General features: G+C 46.7%; 1 protein-coding gene across 1 annotated transcript in view; it reads right to left on the bottom strand.

Moving 5' to 3' along the window:
- Positions 1–1,564: 1,564 nt before the first annotated feature.
- The window catches only part of cdh22 (cadherin 22), a 139,318-nt gene continuing 124,404 nt past the window's right edge, over positions 1,565–16,478 (bottom strand). Inside the window, exons 11-13 of the mRNA XM_030375616.1 lie at positions 13,587–13,736; positions 13,177–13,278; positions 1,565–3,846 (exon numbers count right to left, since the gene is read on the bottom strand). Coding sequence (XP_030231476.1) covers positions 3,269–3,846; positions 13,177–13,278; positions 13,587–13,736 — 830 coding nt within the window. The 3' untranslated portion in view covers positions 1,565–3,268. The remainder of the gene's footprint in view (positions 3,847–13,176; positions 13,279–13,586; positions 13,737–16,478) is intronic.

A 16,478-nucleotide genomic window follows, 5' to 3' on the forward strand; every position in this document is an offset into this window, starting at 1 on the left:
TCACCCTGCCTCGGACCGCTGAGCGAATGAACCTGCGGTGCCCTTGGAGTTAAGGGGGAAGTGTTCTGATTTATAGCCGCACATTAATATGTTCACATATACAGGCTATCAGTGAGGAATGGCTTGTGCCGGGGTTACAACGAAAGCCTCGTTTGCGCTACAAAATGAGCACAGTGACCAAGAGGAGCCCAGGGAGAGTTTAGCTGCTGAGGTTGGCATCTTACCCCCACTTTCATAGGATTACTCTCACCAGTGTCTCCGCAGAAGATTGCCTGATTAGTACTGCACACATAGACGCAAACTCGTAAGCACACATGCACACGCACGCACGCACGCACACGCACACACACACACACACACACACACACACACACACACACACACAGTCACCGTCAGATAATTGGTGCACCATCCCTCACATACACAGGCAGGCACAAAAACACACTCTGACTCACACACTCACATACATGACATAAATGCATACAAAGACTTCACACTGGCTGCTGCTATGACGGGGAATGTGTTGGACAATTATCTCCTTTTAATGTGCGAATAAACGAGGTGTTGGGAAGCTCACAGCTACGATTCATTACACCGAGCACTGCACTTTGACTTCTGTCAATTTGTAACTTGTCAAGTGCAACATAGAATGTTAATTTAGACTGTAATGGTATAAAAAGAGAATACTCTTAGTCTTTCCATGTAAGAAAGTGGATAAAATGAGTAAGGAAATGATTGCATTGAATGCAGGATGTGTTGCTGCTATAGAAACGTCAAGCAAGACACCGTAGATGCATGGGGAATGATCAATTATGACTTATAAAAACAACCGGAAACCACAACTATTCTTCTTCTGGCTCTATCATTTAGAATGTGTTGCTGGCAACAGGAGGGCAGGGTTCAGGTGACAGGGGTTGTTTATGTTTCTCTGGTGCTTTTGTTGTGGTGAATTGATGACCTGCAGGTTGGCCACAATAAGACCTGGCTTGAAAGGAAAAGCCACGCAGCCTGAGGCATTATGTGTTCAAACATAATATTGTTTTGAAGCAGACCACAAACTAACAAGGATAACCTCATGTCTGACTTTATATATTTTAAATCAAATTCCTAGTCAAGTTCTTTAAGTAGAGGGAGGAAATGCATCAAAGACGCAGTCACTGAAACTTTGCGTATAAATTGATCCTTCAGATATCCGCTGAAATGCACAGGGCGGGCCAAAGTTGCTTTCATAAAAACATTGAATCAAATCCAAAAGACAACTTAACAATAAATGATCCGCATTCATCAGTCGATAAGCTATAAAAACAACCCAGCCGACATTTCCTTTGAAAACCAATCAGAACACAAATTAACATGAAGTGCAAGCCTGAATTCTCAGCGGCCACTTTAGCAGCAGAGCAGAATGATGAAAGCAACTTGATGTGCGTCTCAAACCCGCTTGACTCTTGGACAATTACCATTAAGAGTTTTAGGGGCCAGCGATGGGGCACTCCGGTGATTGCTTCTCTTCTAGTTTGTCTCAGATTAGTCTATTTCCTGAATGTACCCCTGGTGCAAACCCAAGTGACATATACAATTATTTATTGTTCATTCCAAAGACATCTTCATCAAACAACAATTAGGAATACAGAAATCATGGATTATCGAGTAAAATTTTATAATAGATAGTAGACAGTAAGAGGTAGGCTTTAACAAATGGAAACTTAAATATTTATTGATTTTCATTAATTTCATTATTAAATTCCTCATACATTTGCAAATTTATGTCAACATTGAGGAGGCTTGTGGGACACCAGTATGGTGGTGGCCAATGTCAGTAGTACATGTCCCATTTAAACTTCATATATATCCATCTTTGAAATCATAATTTTGCCCCTTCCCCGCCCCAGCAAACTTTAAAGGGAAAAATACTTAAAATACCATAGAATATAAAATGATATGAACGCATAATACAGACTCACACAGAAAATATGTATGAAATAACATTTTGTTTAGTCTTACATCATTCGTGCTGTTTGTGCCTTATTGCCTTATAACTGGCTATTAAGAGAAAAATATTTGTCCCTAATGTATGTAAAAATAATTGTCCCTAATTTATGACAATTAAAACTACGAAGACACTTGAACTTTAATTCATTGTAAAATAAAATCAATAAAAACACACAGGAAATTATTAAAAAATCCAACTGATATAAAACTGAATCAACAACTCTTTTATAATCACACTGTTTTTAATCATTGTTGTCTTTCTTTTGATAACCCTTTCCACTAGCAGTCAAAGATACAAGTGATTTTTTTCATTTTGTAAGAAATAATGTTAATAGAAAAAAAAGTCAAAGTTAAATCAAAATGTACATCTGCTGTGAACCAGACACGACGGTTTGACCATCCCAATAGTCCTTCTGTGTTGTCCCTGACAGTACGGTCTCAGAGTCCTCAAACCTCTTTTTGTATTTTTCCTCCACGTCCATGTTCAGCCTCACTCCATTCTCCACTTTCCTCCTCCCCCCTCTCCATCCTCCTCATTCAAAAATGTGGATCATGGTTCAAAATAAATAAATAAATACATAGAAATGAATAAATACATAAATATTTTCTCCTTAAATAAATACTTTAGCTTTTTTTGATAGTTTTGCCTTGGCCTGTTAAAATCGCAAACCCCCCCCACCCCTCCACAAAAAAAAATCTCCCCCTTCCTGGTTTCATTTTGAACGCTGATTCTTCCTGCTGTTTGCAACAGCTGAAGAAAAAAGAAAAGATTAATGTCAGTGACTTGAGAGAGAATACTCTGCCTGGAGACATATTTGAATGGTAATGTTTTCCTGCTTGGTGTGCTGGCAGTGCCCCCTTTCAACATGTCCTCTCGGTGTGTACTCCCGCCTCGCCAGATGATGATTGAGTAACTCTATGCGCTACTGCGTTGTCTCTCATATCCACACCTCGGTTTCGTGTCTTGACACTCGGAAAACACAGAGGAACTGTCGTGAAAAAACCATCTCGACAGAAGGGGTTTCAGTCTTGCTTTTAATCGCATTGTCGTAAGAAAGTTCTTTACCAAAGTGGAGTTCAAAGTGTGGCGCCGCCTCATGTCATTATCCCATCAAAGAGGAGGTGCTCTCTGTTCTCACGAGGGTCCAGTCCTGTCTGATGATCCGACCGAGGTCAGGGGGTGAGGGGAGGAGGAGGAGGAGGAGGCCGAAGAGGAGGAGGAGCAGGAAGGAGGAGTCGGAGGGAGGGGGGCGACTAGGGCGATCGCGACGGCCTTCTGCTAGGAGCCGTCCTCCTCCGGGTTGGCCGGCGCGTAGTAGCCCGCCAGCTGCCTGAAGCGTGGCCCCCAGTCGCTGAGGTAGGAGAAATCCTGCTCCGACGCCGTTGACAGCGTGTGGATGGAGCTCAGCGACAGCGCCGGCGAGCTGGAGCCCTCGAAGGCGTACGTCTGGAACGAGTCGTAGGGCGGCACCGACAGGTCGGCGTCCGCCTGCTCCACCTTCTTGCGGATGTAGCCTTTGAAGAGGGAGAAGTCCGCCGGCGGTTCGTTCGCCGCCGCCGCCACCGCGGAGGCCGTGGCCGCGCCGGTCGCCGACCCGCCGCCGCCGCCGGCGCCGTTCCGGCCGGCCTGGACCCACTGCGGCAGGGAGCGGAGGTCCGGGGGCCCGGCGTCGGGGCCCTTGCTCTCTGGGAAGTCGTAGAGGTTCCTCAGGGCGCTCATGTCGTAGGCCTGCGTGTCCTGCTCGCCGCCGCCCTCGTCGTTGTACTTGATGACGTTGTCGCGCATGTCCTCCTCGTCCTCGGCGATCCGCTGGCCCTTCCGGTGGCGCTTCAGGGTCAGGATGAGCAGCACCAGCACTGAGAGAGAGAGAGAGAGAGAGAGAGAGAGAGAGAGAGAGAGAGAGAGAGAGAGCATGGTGAGAATGGGGATTTTGTCGTTGTCTTCGGTGGTCATCGATTGATGCACGTCGCCATACAGTGCACAAAAAGTGAGAAAATAGCAGTGCGAGTTTCGAATAGTTAATGTGAGCCCTGCACATTCCATGGACTCATGAATACTACCAGGTCCTTGTGGGATTTATTGGTAACACAAAAGCTGTGCGATAGAGAAGTTCCATTCTAAAACTGTTTTTAAAGTCCTTGAATTGGAGGAATTTCAGGTCTAAAGTTTGCAAAGACTAAACACAGTAGAGGTTTAAGAAGTTTCTTTGCCAGTAATTATACATACCATGAGACCGTCTGTGGTATATATAGATATATATGTGTATTATTTATTGATATATATACATATATATATATATATATATATATATATATATATACACAATCAGATCCTAACCATAGTTTGTTGGTATGTTTGAAACTGAAGTTACGCCGGATTTACTTCAAATCCGTCGTAATTAATGCATCAGCATGGATTTATTTTCCCCATTCCCCTGTTTTTCAGAATGATCTGAAGACTTGATGGAATCCAATTTGTGTATCAATAAGTCATGCAGAGCCTTGACCGTGTTGTTGCCTCTCAGCAGAGGCGACCTCTGCCCAGAGGCTCCCAGCCTCCCTTGGAACCGACGCAGGGGCCGCTACAGGTGAATTAACCGATGGACCAATCACGACGCATCGCTAAACGCACTAATGAGCGGAGAGGAAAACAAATGCTCATGCATCGCGATGAATCAATGAGCCTTTAATCTCGTGTTCGTTACTCCAATTACTATCTCCGGTCGTGATCAGACGAGTGTGGCGCAACCACGGCGCCCACACTCCCCTCCGCTGGGCTTTGGGCTCTGTCTTGCTTTAATAGGTCAAACAGATCCGTTGACAGCCTGCGACAGCAGTCAGCAATCTTTTATAATTACCGGAGATCAGACAGGAAAAGTTGTATTTGTTTGTAGAAACTAATTAACTAATCTTACAAAAGAGGTTTGCTTTACCGGTAAAGCACAGCCTCTCGTGTCATATTGTGATTACATCACAGTTTCAAAAATAAATAATATAGAACATCTGAATATAGCCATATGGTGGGGCAAATTAATCCTTCTTTGTTCTATGTTCATCATCTCCGTTTTCCTGGAAGTACATGGGGTCTGACTAATACCCAGAAACAATCCAACTAAACGGTAGTTTATCCCCAGCCAATGGGGAGAGTCCAGCCACTAGGACGCTTTCAAGACCCTGTTGTCGAGCAAGCCAGTCAACTTAAGCTAATGCTTCTAGCGATTCCGGGAATTCTAATATTTATGCTAGTAAGGTAGTGATATGGGCCAAATCATCTGCAGAGTAATATCATAGTGATGAGTACTTTCATGTTTATTTGATCACATTCTACAGGTAATGTACCAATCCAGTTGCTCGATTGGAACTACAACTATGTGTTCTAATGAACACTGAGTCATTCTCATGTGAGATACAAGATGTATTTATCATAAAAACATATTGAATCATAGACTGGAAAATCTTTTTCGACCATTGGTTTACACATGTCAGTTATGAGCGTGTAGTTTTGCCATTCGCCATTCTTGCCAACCGGCGGCTGAAAACAATCCATGTTTGCAACTTGGGACATGATCTGCTGCCTTGCACCACTCTATGCTAAAAACCCATTAATATTCAAGCCTTAACAACGTCTAATGAAGTATAATACATTTAATGAAGATGAACTAGCCACTGAGATTCTCCGTGTTCGCTTGGTATTTGGAGAATTAAATCACGATTCTTACAACTGACTTGGAATGTTGACGTTTATTCTGCCCTCACCTCCCACTGTGTTTTTTCAATCGCTTTAGATGCATAGAAAATCCCACTGGGCCTTTATGAAGACATTATTAATAGGGTCACCATCTAGCAGTTACTCGTGAGTCTGGCACCCCGGCAGTCCGATGGCCCGTCTTCCCTGACAGCTCCGGGGCTGAGGCCGTGCTTGACTCTCTCTATACATTAAGGCTCTTTCCTCCCCCCCAACGCCTCAGGGTTGTAGAATCTGAACTGACAAAAACAAAATGCCACAACACAGCATGCCAGCTGTGAATGGTACGCGTGGACAGAATGGAAGTGCTCGGCTGTTTCTTCAGCCACACTGCTGGGTTTGCGGCTGGTTGTCTGCAGCCGACGCTGTTACTAGCAATAGCTTTCGTTTGTGTTATGCAAAGCCAGCGGGGGGGGCGTTGGCTCTTCCATGCTTTGGTAACTGACTGTGGGATCAAAGCGGTCCGTGTCCTTTCCTGATGCTAGTTGTGCACGCACACACACATGCACGCTTGCACACACACACACACACACACACACACACACACACACACACACACACACACACACACACACACACACACACACACACACACACACACACACACACACACACACACACACACACACACAACCTCATTAAAGTTTTTGGAGCTAATAAGAAGTAAAGCTGAACATCTATCGTAGTCAATATGAGGTGAGGTGCGGGACATAAACATGGACTTGTTCGTTTTGCAACAACAAAGGTCAGAGTGGAAATAAGCGCTAAGTTGATTTCCAACTCTCCTCCCCTCACATGGTCTAATGGGTGACGGGCAAAGAGTTCTGTGTTCATGGGAGGGGGAACACGCCAGCCTCCATGTCTACGCTTTCTCAGCTATTTCTCTGTGATGATGCCATCTTCCCCCATTTCAAGAGCAGCCTTTTTAATCGGATGGTAAAATAACAAGATGATAAAGAAAATGTGTTAGATCCCCAAACAACATTTGCAACATGAACACATATAACAACAACAACAACAACAACAAAAAACACATCGTCAGGGTGATGCCAGACACGGTTGCTGATGCTACAAGGCTAGCTCCTCTGACAGTGGGGAAAGTTATTCCGTGCGAGCCCTTCAAGTGGAAAATATATGCGTACACAAAGTGACTTTCCCTGTCAGCACATGACTCCAAAAGCACGACTCTACGGTTTATTTCTCTTCCCACCGCTCCACACCCATTATTCCCCTTTGCCGAGCCAAATTGCAAAACAACATCAGCGACACGCGTGTTAATCGCACAAACAACTTGTTGCGGTGGCCCTAATTGTCCCTTATTTTGTGTAAACGACTTGAATGCGGGCCGACGCGGGAGGACGAGGTGGGGTGTGCTGCGTCTGTGTGCGTGTGTGTTCCCTGCCTTCCGTGGCGGAAGGAAGAGACAAGGCTGCCTGTCTCGGGAGGTGAGGGGGGGGGGAGTTGTGGGGAGATGTAGGCGGGGGGAGGTGTTGGGACGTGCTGGGGCTGGGGAGGAGGGGGGTAGAGTATGCGGTATCTGATAATGTGTAATCCCTCTGCTCCGTCATTGTTTACCAGGCTCTGTTGGACACCGGCGCCTCCATTCATTCCCGCTCGATTGTTCCGTTGCCGTAAACTGGATAAGTTAATTCTCTTTTCGGGGGGGCGGGGGAGGGGCGGGGGGGGGGTTGCAGGCGCACATCCGTGGGTTGGCTGTTCGACTCCGGAGCACACTTCCATGCATGCCAAGAGTGGGGGAAGACAATTACTCTAAATCCACAGCGATGAGGATGGTAATTTGACTAGGGAACCTTGCAGTTGTGAACTCTGCCATGCATACAGATAAGCCCAAAGCGGAGGCTGATAGAAAGAAAAAAAATATATTGGGGGCTGTGTGCAATGTATAATGAAGTCTGCTGATACACATCTCGGTGTTGGTATATCTTTCTTTCTTTTTTTTCCGCAAACAACAAAGACAATTTGTAGCAAGGTTTATCTTGGGATTAGGAGACGGTGTTCAATGGCGTTCTGTTCTCGAGTCAATAACTCATTTCAAAACGGTCACAGTAATTTAAACATAATGCACCGTCCAAATGTATATGATTTCAATATCACCACCTGGTCCATACAAGGGTACCAGGGACTGTATGCAGCAACATCTTCCTTCTTATCACGATAGTACGAAAGCCCTGAAAGGCATCATAAAACGAATAAAGGAATATAGATATGAGGGGAGAAACATGTTTTTGTTAGAAGGCCTACATGATGAAAGAAAAATCGCCCTTATGACTTTGGGAATAGATGTTTGGCTCACTGTGTGTAAGGGTCGGTTTTCCCAAAATCGATTGGACGAGTTTTCAGAAAATCGTTAGGCAGGCTTTGGAGGAACGGTTCATTGAGGCATACATTATGGTGAAACAGCACAATTCCTTATGTGGCTGGATGGGTCTCCTTTAGGGTCATCAGGGTTCTGTTCGATTCATGACAACATATGGAAGCCCCATGGTGCAGAGCTCCGTAATTTTTTCACAATGAGGAAAATGATCTATTAACAGAGACAGATATACCGTCATATTATGGATCACCTCTGGATCACCGCACATTTTTTTCCGTGTTTCAAAAGAGCAACAAATAACTGCCATGCGAGTGTATTTGGAAATCCAAAATGAATATAATAAAAAACTAGAAGGACATCCTCAAATATGAATAAGTGCCAGGAAATAAGTGTGCGGGCTGATTATATGGAAGGAATGCTTAAATAAAACTCATTTTCACTGATTCAGGAGTATTTAAATGGTAAAGCACTTTTTTAAAACTGTGGCCACTCAAAGCCCTTCCCAATGAATGCTTCCCATTCACCTCTTCATACACCGACAGCGGGGTCAACCATCCAAGGAAACCACCAGCTTGATGGAGCCGTTGCTGCTATAGGCGTCTTGCTCACGGGCACCTCGACACACAGCTAGGAGGAGCTGGTCCTCCTGTTGACAGAAGACCTGCTCCACCTCCTGAGCTACTGCAACAGCTCAGGAGACACTTAGGCCCAATCCCATTTCTACCCCTTCCCCCTTCCCCCTCCCCCTTGTTTTGAAGGGGTAAGGGTAAGGGGTAAGGGTAAGGGGGAAGCGGGAGGGGGAAGGGGGAAGGGGGAAGGGGGAGTAATGGGATTGGGCCTTAGCACCCTAAATGTTGGGTTCAAATTAGGACTGACACACCCTTTATATCTGAACACCCACATCTAATGAATGACGTAGGTAAACCGCGGATCGACCAGCAGATAGGAGCTGCAGCAACTACTAAGCAGTGAGGAGCCAATGCCTCCTATCGCTGTGTTTTCTTCAAAGTCCACTGGGGGGCGGTGAGCTTGCGAAGTCAAATCAGATTGGCAACGCAACTATTGCATCAACATACGTTCTCGGGGCCCATACAATTTTTTTTCTGTTTTATGTGTACGACGGGTCCAACCAACCAACACACACATGCAACTGCGCATCCTCTTGCGTGCAGATGTTGGATACCATTTCTGACAAGACGCTTAATTTACCCTTGGGCAGCACCGGTTGCACTGGCCCACCAGTTCATCAAGGCAGATGGGAGGTAATTGGAATGGATGCCTGCAGATGCTTGAGTGTAGCGGAATGGATTCATCACAGAGAACCCCCCCCCACCACCACCAGCCCCCCTTAAACAAACTGATGGAGGTACTGTTGGTTTGTAGGGTAATTAGGCAGAAATTTGTTTTTAAATTTTTCTCATCAGTGCAGCAATTGATGTAATAAGGATGGTCCACTGAGAGAGAGAGAGAGAGAGAGAGAGAGAGAGAGAGAGAGAGAGCGAGAGAGAGAGAGAGCGAGAGAGAGAGAGAGAGAGAGAGAGAGAGAGAGAGAGAGAGAGAGAGAGAGAGAGAGAGAGAGAGAGAGAGAGACCTCAGGCTTCATGTATCCATTGTGTATGTACAACATATGCTTTCATGGGATACGATAATAGCTATCGAGCTACTAGTGGCTGTTTGTTCTGTGTGTGACTGTGTGTGTGTGTGTGTGTGTGTGTGTGTGTCTGTGAGTGTCTGTGAGTGTGTGTGTGTGTGTGTGTGTGTGTGTGTGTGTGTGTGTGTGTGTGTGTGTGTCTGTGAGTGTCTGTGAGTGTGTGTGTGTGTGTGTGTGTGTGTGTGCGTTGTTTGCTCGTTTGTGTGTGTGTGTGTGTGTATACTTGTGTGTGTGTGTGTGTGTACACAAAGTGTTTACATGAGCACTATCAGCAGAGTGGGTTCTCAGATAGGCACTCCAACACCAGTGGGGCTAGCACGCGCTACTCTAGCGCCCATCCTCACACCGACTCCGCCATCTGCTTTTATCACCCGGGGATAACTGGTAACACACTGCTGTCCACACTGCTGTCCATCTCTGTCCCCATCCCCTCTCTCCCTAGTCATGCGGGCAGTGGACAGTAATGTGGACAGTAATATCAGGAGCACCAGATGTAACTGTCCAAACGAGGACTGGCAGAGACCAGGGAACTCCTGCTCAGCCCGTCCGTCAATGCCTCGATGAGGTAGACTGGGTAGCCCCGCCCATTCTGCCGGCGATTTGAGTTCGCCCTGCACAAGGGGTTGGAGAAGAGCAATACATTTCTTTCTGCTTCCGATACGATTTTGCGGGAGCCAATCACCAAGCTGGCTTTGCCCCTTGGCGCGCTATTGGCTGGTTTAACACAATGTCGACAGAGAAGCGACGGCAAGCAGCCAATCGTGTACAGAGTAATTTCAAATAGGCCTGTGGATCACGCCTCTTGTGCTGAAGAAAATGACAGCAGCTTCCCCAAACCAACGTGCAATCTGCGATTGATCTTGGCCTGGCAGCCAGACTATCGATGAGGTGCTTTGCTGTCTGTTTCTACGGATCAAAATCTGTAAGCAAAAATCGCTATCGACACCTCGGCCCCAATTAGTGTCTCTGGTATCAAAACAAGGGAAACCGTGAAAACTGTTCCCAATTGATTCGACATTGTAGGCGTAATGTTCAACACAGTGATTCTGGGTAATCTAGTCTGTGCGCACCTTATAACTGCTTTTGATTAAGGCACCTGAATCGGAATGAATAATAAAGACTCTGAACCATGCCAACCCATTCATAGTCATTACATAACAAGAGTGGTGTTCACCGAAACCTCAACGTTGCCCTAATATAGCTTTCATTTTCTGGGGGTTCAAAAGGGTCAGTTTCTCCTCTCAGATTCATACTACTCCTGTTGAAGCTTTTAAACTCACCCTGATGAATAAATCATGTGCTTTTGGAGACTCTCTATATGGTTTTGGGGTAAATGGAATCACAACATCAACTACCCTCGTTACTGCAGGTCTTCAAATAATGTATCCCTTATTTATATTTTTTAGGCCACCATCGGGGGTTTCACATAATACATCATCCCTCATGAACTGGGAGTGTGTGGAGAACCTATAAACAAGAAGAGTCACACAAAAAACACTGAAGTCGTGCTTTCTCTTCTCTTTACACCGAAGAACAAGAAAAAATATGGCCGGATGGATGAAGAACTCATGAAACATTGACAGAGGACAAATCAAGCCTCTTCAGCCACTCTCCTGCATGTGTGTGTGTGTGTGTGTGCGTCTGTACGATTATGTCTCTTTTCCTGTGTGTATGTTTCTGTGTGTGCACGTGTGTGAGCGTGCGAGCATGCACATGCACGCATGCAAACTATATAGATATATAAAATCGGTGTGTATTTTGAGCCGGCTTTCCGGAGGGATGAGAGTGCTGAGCCAGCCTTTTGCTCACTCTTTCTCTCACTGCTCTACCCTGCCTTGTATTCCCCGATGCTCCGGTGAGTCAAGTGGATCCATACCGTTCACAGGGCCTGAAACCCTCTTTACGCTGGGCTGCAACGAGAGCCATCTCCTTAGAGACAAAACGACAAAACAAAAAACACACCAAAAAATAAAATCCAGGGGGTGAACATCCAATATTGATGTCTTTCTATGACACAGGTCCTCTGTTCATCCTTGCTCTTCCTCTCACCTGCGCAGCAGCACAAAGTGGAGGCTATGCTCGCGTTGGTCTGCATCGACATAGCCTTTTTCTTATAACTATGGCAGCTCACTGGTTCTTCAAGGACTGCCACTCATCGACACATGCAAACACACGCGTACGCAGGGACAGCCAAATCCCGCCACGGTGGTGGTGCCAGCGAGTTTGTCATGCCTCGTTACCGTATGCTCACACTGCCAGCGAGGCGAACCCGTCTGAGAAGGGAGGACATATCTCAGGTCTTTGCATCTCTGTGTGGATGCAAAAGTCAAGCTTAATGGATGACGCTGTTGGGCGGATGCATCAAAACTTTTCAGAGTACAAAGTGTCTGGATGTATTATAAGTGGCGTAGGGTTGTTTATTGCTGTAGAAAAATTAACGTTGTTGTTTATAGTTTTACCACAAAGCCTTTACACACACACACACACACACACACACACATCATCACTTAAACATAATTTCCATACAATCTATCAGCTGGTGGTCAAAGGTTTCCCAATGAAACGTGCGTGCTGCGGTTTTCACACAACACACACTTTTGCGTTTGTTCGTGTAAGTAAACATAGGCAGGAATTCAAATCACCTTCAGAATGTGCCTTTGCTAATTAATTATATTCATCAATGTCATTTACATTGAAATGTTTGGATCTACATTGATCCTCCTCCCTCTACCCTCGAATTGGCTCTTCTCCTGTGTCAGTTCCCGGGAGTCGACTTCTGTTCAACCTCTCCTCGTCTCCAACAACCGTGAGCCCTATGCCGACTTCACCCTCTGCCGCGAGCTGTCACCTGCATTCCACTTTGTCCTCCATGGTCGCTGGTGGTGTGAGCATACGGCGTGGGGGAACTTAATGTCTGAAGCTCCTCAAATGGAGCTGTTGTGATGTGCTAGCGCTGGCAGAGCCATAGTTATACTAGGAGGTGTTGAGAGAGCTCTACCCAACTCTCTGAATGTACCAAACAAGACAGATTTGCTGCTCACTTTTCAAAGCAGTGCTAACGATTGGACACGATTTCATTCCATCCGTTTTCTCCCCCATGTATCCGCCAATCCATCCATTAATAAAGCTATCCCTTTGTCCGCTCATCCATCCATCATCCAGCTATCTTTACATCCATCCTTTCATCCATCTATTCATCCATTCTACTCATCATCCCTCCCTCTCACTCCCCGTCTCTACATCTATCCATCCTCCCCACCCTCCCTTAGTCAATTATTTTCATTTCTTCCCTCTATTCAACCCTCTCCCTCCTTTCCCCTTCAATCGCTCTACCTCCCTCCGTCTATCCAACCTTCTCCCTCTCTCCCTCCCTTCCTCACTTCACCCATCCATCCATCCATCCATCCATCCACAGTCTATCCATCCCTCCGTCCCTCCATCCATTTGTGAGCTCACCGATGAGGATGAGCATGCAGACCAGCAAGGCTATCAGCGCTCCGGGGCTGAGTGCAGCACTCATCACATAGGCCGTAGCGTTGCAGGACTGGATCGCTCCATCTGTGTGGAAGATAAAAAGCAACACTTGCTGTTAAAAAAAAAACCCTCCTGGCACTTAACATTGAACAAACACCAAAAAAAACACTGCTCTTTTTTCTGCATGATGTGCAACTGAAATCCATGTTTACTGTTGTGGGGACAAAGGCAACACGGAGACCGCGGAGGGCTTCGTGATGGACAAGAAAGTACACAGCTTGTTCGGACCGCGCTTGATCGCCACGGTGGTCACAGCGCGCTTGTGTGTGTGTGTGTGTGCGTTTGAGTGTGTTTGTGTGTCTGTGTGTTTGTGCGTGCGCCTGTGTTGTCACCTGCGTCGCAGCCGCACACGTGGATGGTGACGGTGCCCGTGGAGCTCAGGGCGGGCGGCCCGCTGTCCACCACCAGGATGGACAGGAAGTACACGTTCTGCTCATTGCGGTTGAAGCCTGACCGCTGGGTCCGGATGCCAGCAGTGTTGTCTGTGAGTCGCATGAGGTGGTGAGGGGGGGAGGGTGAGGAGTGGGGGAGAGCAGACAACAAGAAGACCGAAGGATGTTGAGTCCACAATTGTGTTTTTATTTTTGGAACTTTTGTTGATGTCCTTTTGCTCTCTCTCTCTCTCTCTCTCTCTTGTGTGTGAAGCAGAGACAATGGGAGTGTGCGTGACTCCCACGCCCGGCGCGGTGAGAATGTGTCACGATTGTGTCCCGGTTGATTTAAGAATATAATTATGCAATGAAGAGCGTTCCAAGTGTCATCCCAGCGGGTTGTGGAGTGCGCTGTTCAATACAATGACAAAAAGTGGGGGATGTAAACAAGCAGAGAGGAGAGAAACACCCTGCTATGGCTGGTTCCTTCTGCACGGCCTGGAATCACCATTCTAGGACGAGAGAGAGACAAAGAGAGAGAGAGAGAGAGAGAGAGAGAGAGAGAGATGGAGAGACAGACGGAGAAAGAGAGAAAGAGGTAGAAAGACAGAGAGCGAGGGAGAGAGCGAGAGAGAGAGAAAGAGAGAGACGGAGAGAGAGAGAGAGACAGACTGAGAGAGAGACAGAGAGGTAGAGGGAGCGTGTGCATTGGACACTGACATATACGATACCATATTTGCTTGGCAGACATAAATGAATTAGCTGAAGATGAATACAGAGCCTTTTTGCGAATAGCGACTTCATCTTTCATTTGCAGACCTGTGTGTTGCTGATATGGACAACTCCATCCCTCATGGTACACATTAATGTCAACCATCCCGGGGCTGCGCGGGCCCATACAGTACGCTAATCAGTGTGCTCCCCGGTCACACACGCCTCTCTAGATGGGGAGATACCGTGAGCAGATAGAAGCGTGTTCTACCGTGACGCTATTGTTTTTATCTTAGCGCATCCTCCTTGGAAACACAACACGATAACGTGTTTGTCATCGATGCATCGGTGCACATTACCATGACAATGTTTAACTTTCTTCGTCAAAGAGATACAGGTTGTGTTGAAATGGCTAGGGGTGGGGGGAATGCAGAATTTGCAAAGGCTGAATTCTGAAAAAGACTGTAGGCATATGATGTATTCACATTTTAAGTTGCTCGTGCTTTGCAGGATTTCAACCATGTGTTCACAGAATAAAATGTCCCCTCTCAGGGAGTTTGAGTTTTGCTCCCAAGGTGATTCATTAACTAGCCACCGTGCAAATGAAAGAGCGCCGTGTTAAGGAAGAGGTCAGGCGAATTGGCTTTCGCATAATTTTGGCGAGAGAGAAACGCAGAAAGAGAGTGAAAGACAGGAGATAAAGAGAGAGGGAGAGAGAACAGAGAGAGAGAGAGAGAGCGAGAGAGAGTGAGAGAGAGAGAGAGCGAGAGAAATAGAACAGAGAGACCAAATAGAACAGATGAGAGATAGAGAGAATAGTGAGAGAGACAGAGAGCGAGGGAAATAGAACAGAGAGACCAAATAGAACAGAGAGAGAGAGAGAGAGAGAGAGAGAGAGAGAGAGAGAGGTTTTTATTCTCCTGTGTCAAGGTTTGGTGATAGAATGCGATGTGAGGCCATGATGGTAAAAAAGAGATGTGACAGATTGAATGTGGCAGGTTGACAAATGTGTCCATGAGAAGCGACAGGAGAGCGTACAAGAGGACGGAGGATAAAAGGACTGTGTGGGTGTCCTGTTTGTCTTTCCACGCAACACACACACGCACACACGCCCAATTTGCTTCGGCAAGCGCACGCACGAGTCCGGGCGCGGGTCTGTGAATGCGTGTGTGTTACACTGGCGTTTGCATGTCGGTGTGCCTGCTGTGTGTGCCAGCAGTGCAAACTGCTTGTATGAGTGGCATTTCCTAATGCCCTATGCACACGTGTGATCACACAAACACACACACACACACACTGATGCTCATGCATGGACACCCAGATGTAATGTGTGATCCAGCATGATAAAGTGCAGGGTGACGTCTGACGACAGTTTGACACAGCAGTGCGTTTGTGTGTGTGTCCCGGTCACTTGGGGTGGAGGAGCCCTGGGGGCATTTGAGTCCCACCAGGACGGACACCCAGTTAATTAGAGCAAGGTTATGGTGTGTGTGTGCCCTATGTGTGTGTATGTGTGTGGGTGTGTGTGTGTGAGGTGGCGTTGATGTGTTTGTTTGAGTTTTAATTAATACATGTGTGTGTGCGTGTTTGTTTGAGCATACGTTTTTGTGCGTGCGTGTGCGTGTGTGAGTGTGTTCTTGGGCCTATGTATACAAACACACGCTTGAGGTACACATAGGACTTACTGAGCCGTACAATGCCAGATGTGTGTGCGTGTGTGTGTGGTCACGTGTGCAGGGGAGGGGGAGGGGGGTGGGAGGGGCTGGCGGACCCCCCAGCTTCCGCACGGTGACATTTCCCGAGCACGCGGCACTCCCCTGACATTCTCCGGGTGTCAGATCCATCTTGATTTAGCCGGCCGTCGCATTCACTCTGGGGCGCGTCTCTAAAAGCTCTGGTAAGCAGGGGCCTTGAAATCATCTATTCCCACTCGGAACGACGTTGGCAAAAAGTGTGATGGAAAAAAAAACACCCACGCAGATTAAAGAGAGTAAAAAAATAAAAGGTAGACGACTAAAGCTAAGTCATCACTTAAAAGCCATGGCGCTTCTTTAACCTAATGTTACGTCATTAAGGAACGCTGTGTTTGTGCTGTCTTTGTTGGACGGGAGGCTCGATTCGTGATGAAAAACGATGCACATT

The sequence above is a fragment of the Gadus morhua genome, chromosome 13, assembly GCF_902167405.1.
Source record: "Gadus morhua chromosome 13, gadMor3.0, whole genome shotgun sequence".
Taxonomy (NCBI): domain Eukaryota; kingdom Metazoa; phylum Chordata; class Actinopteri; order Gadiformes; family Gadidae; genus Gadus; species Gadus morhua.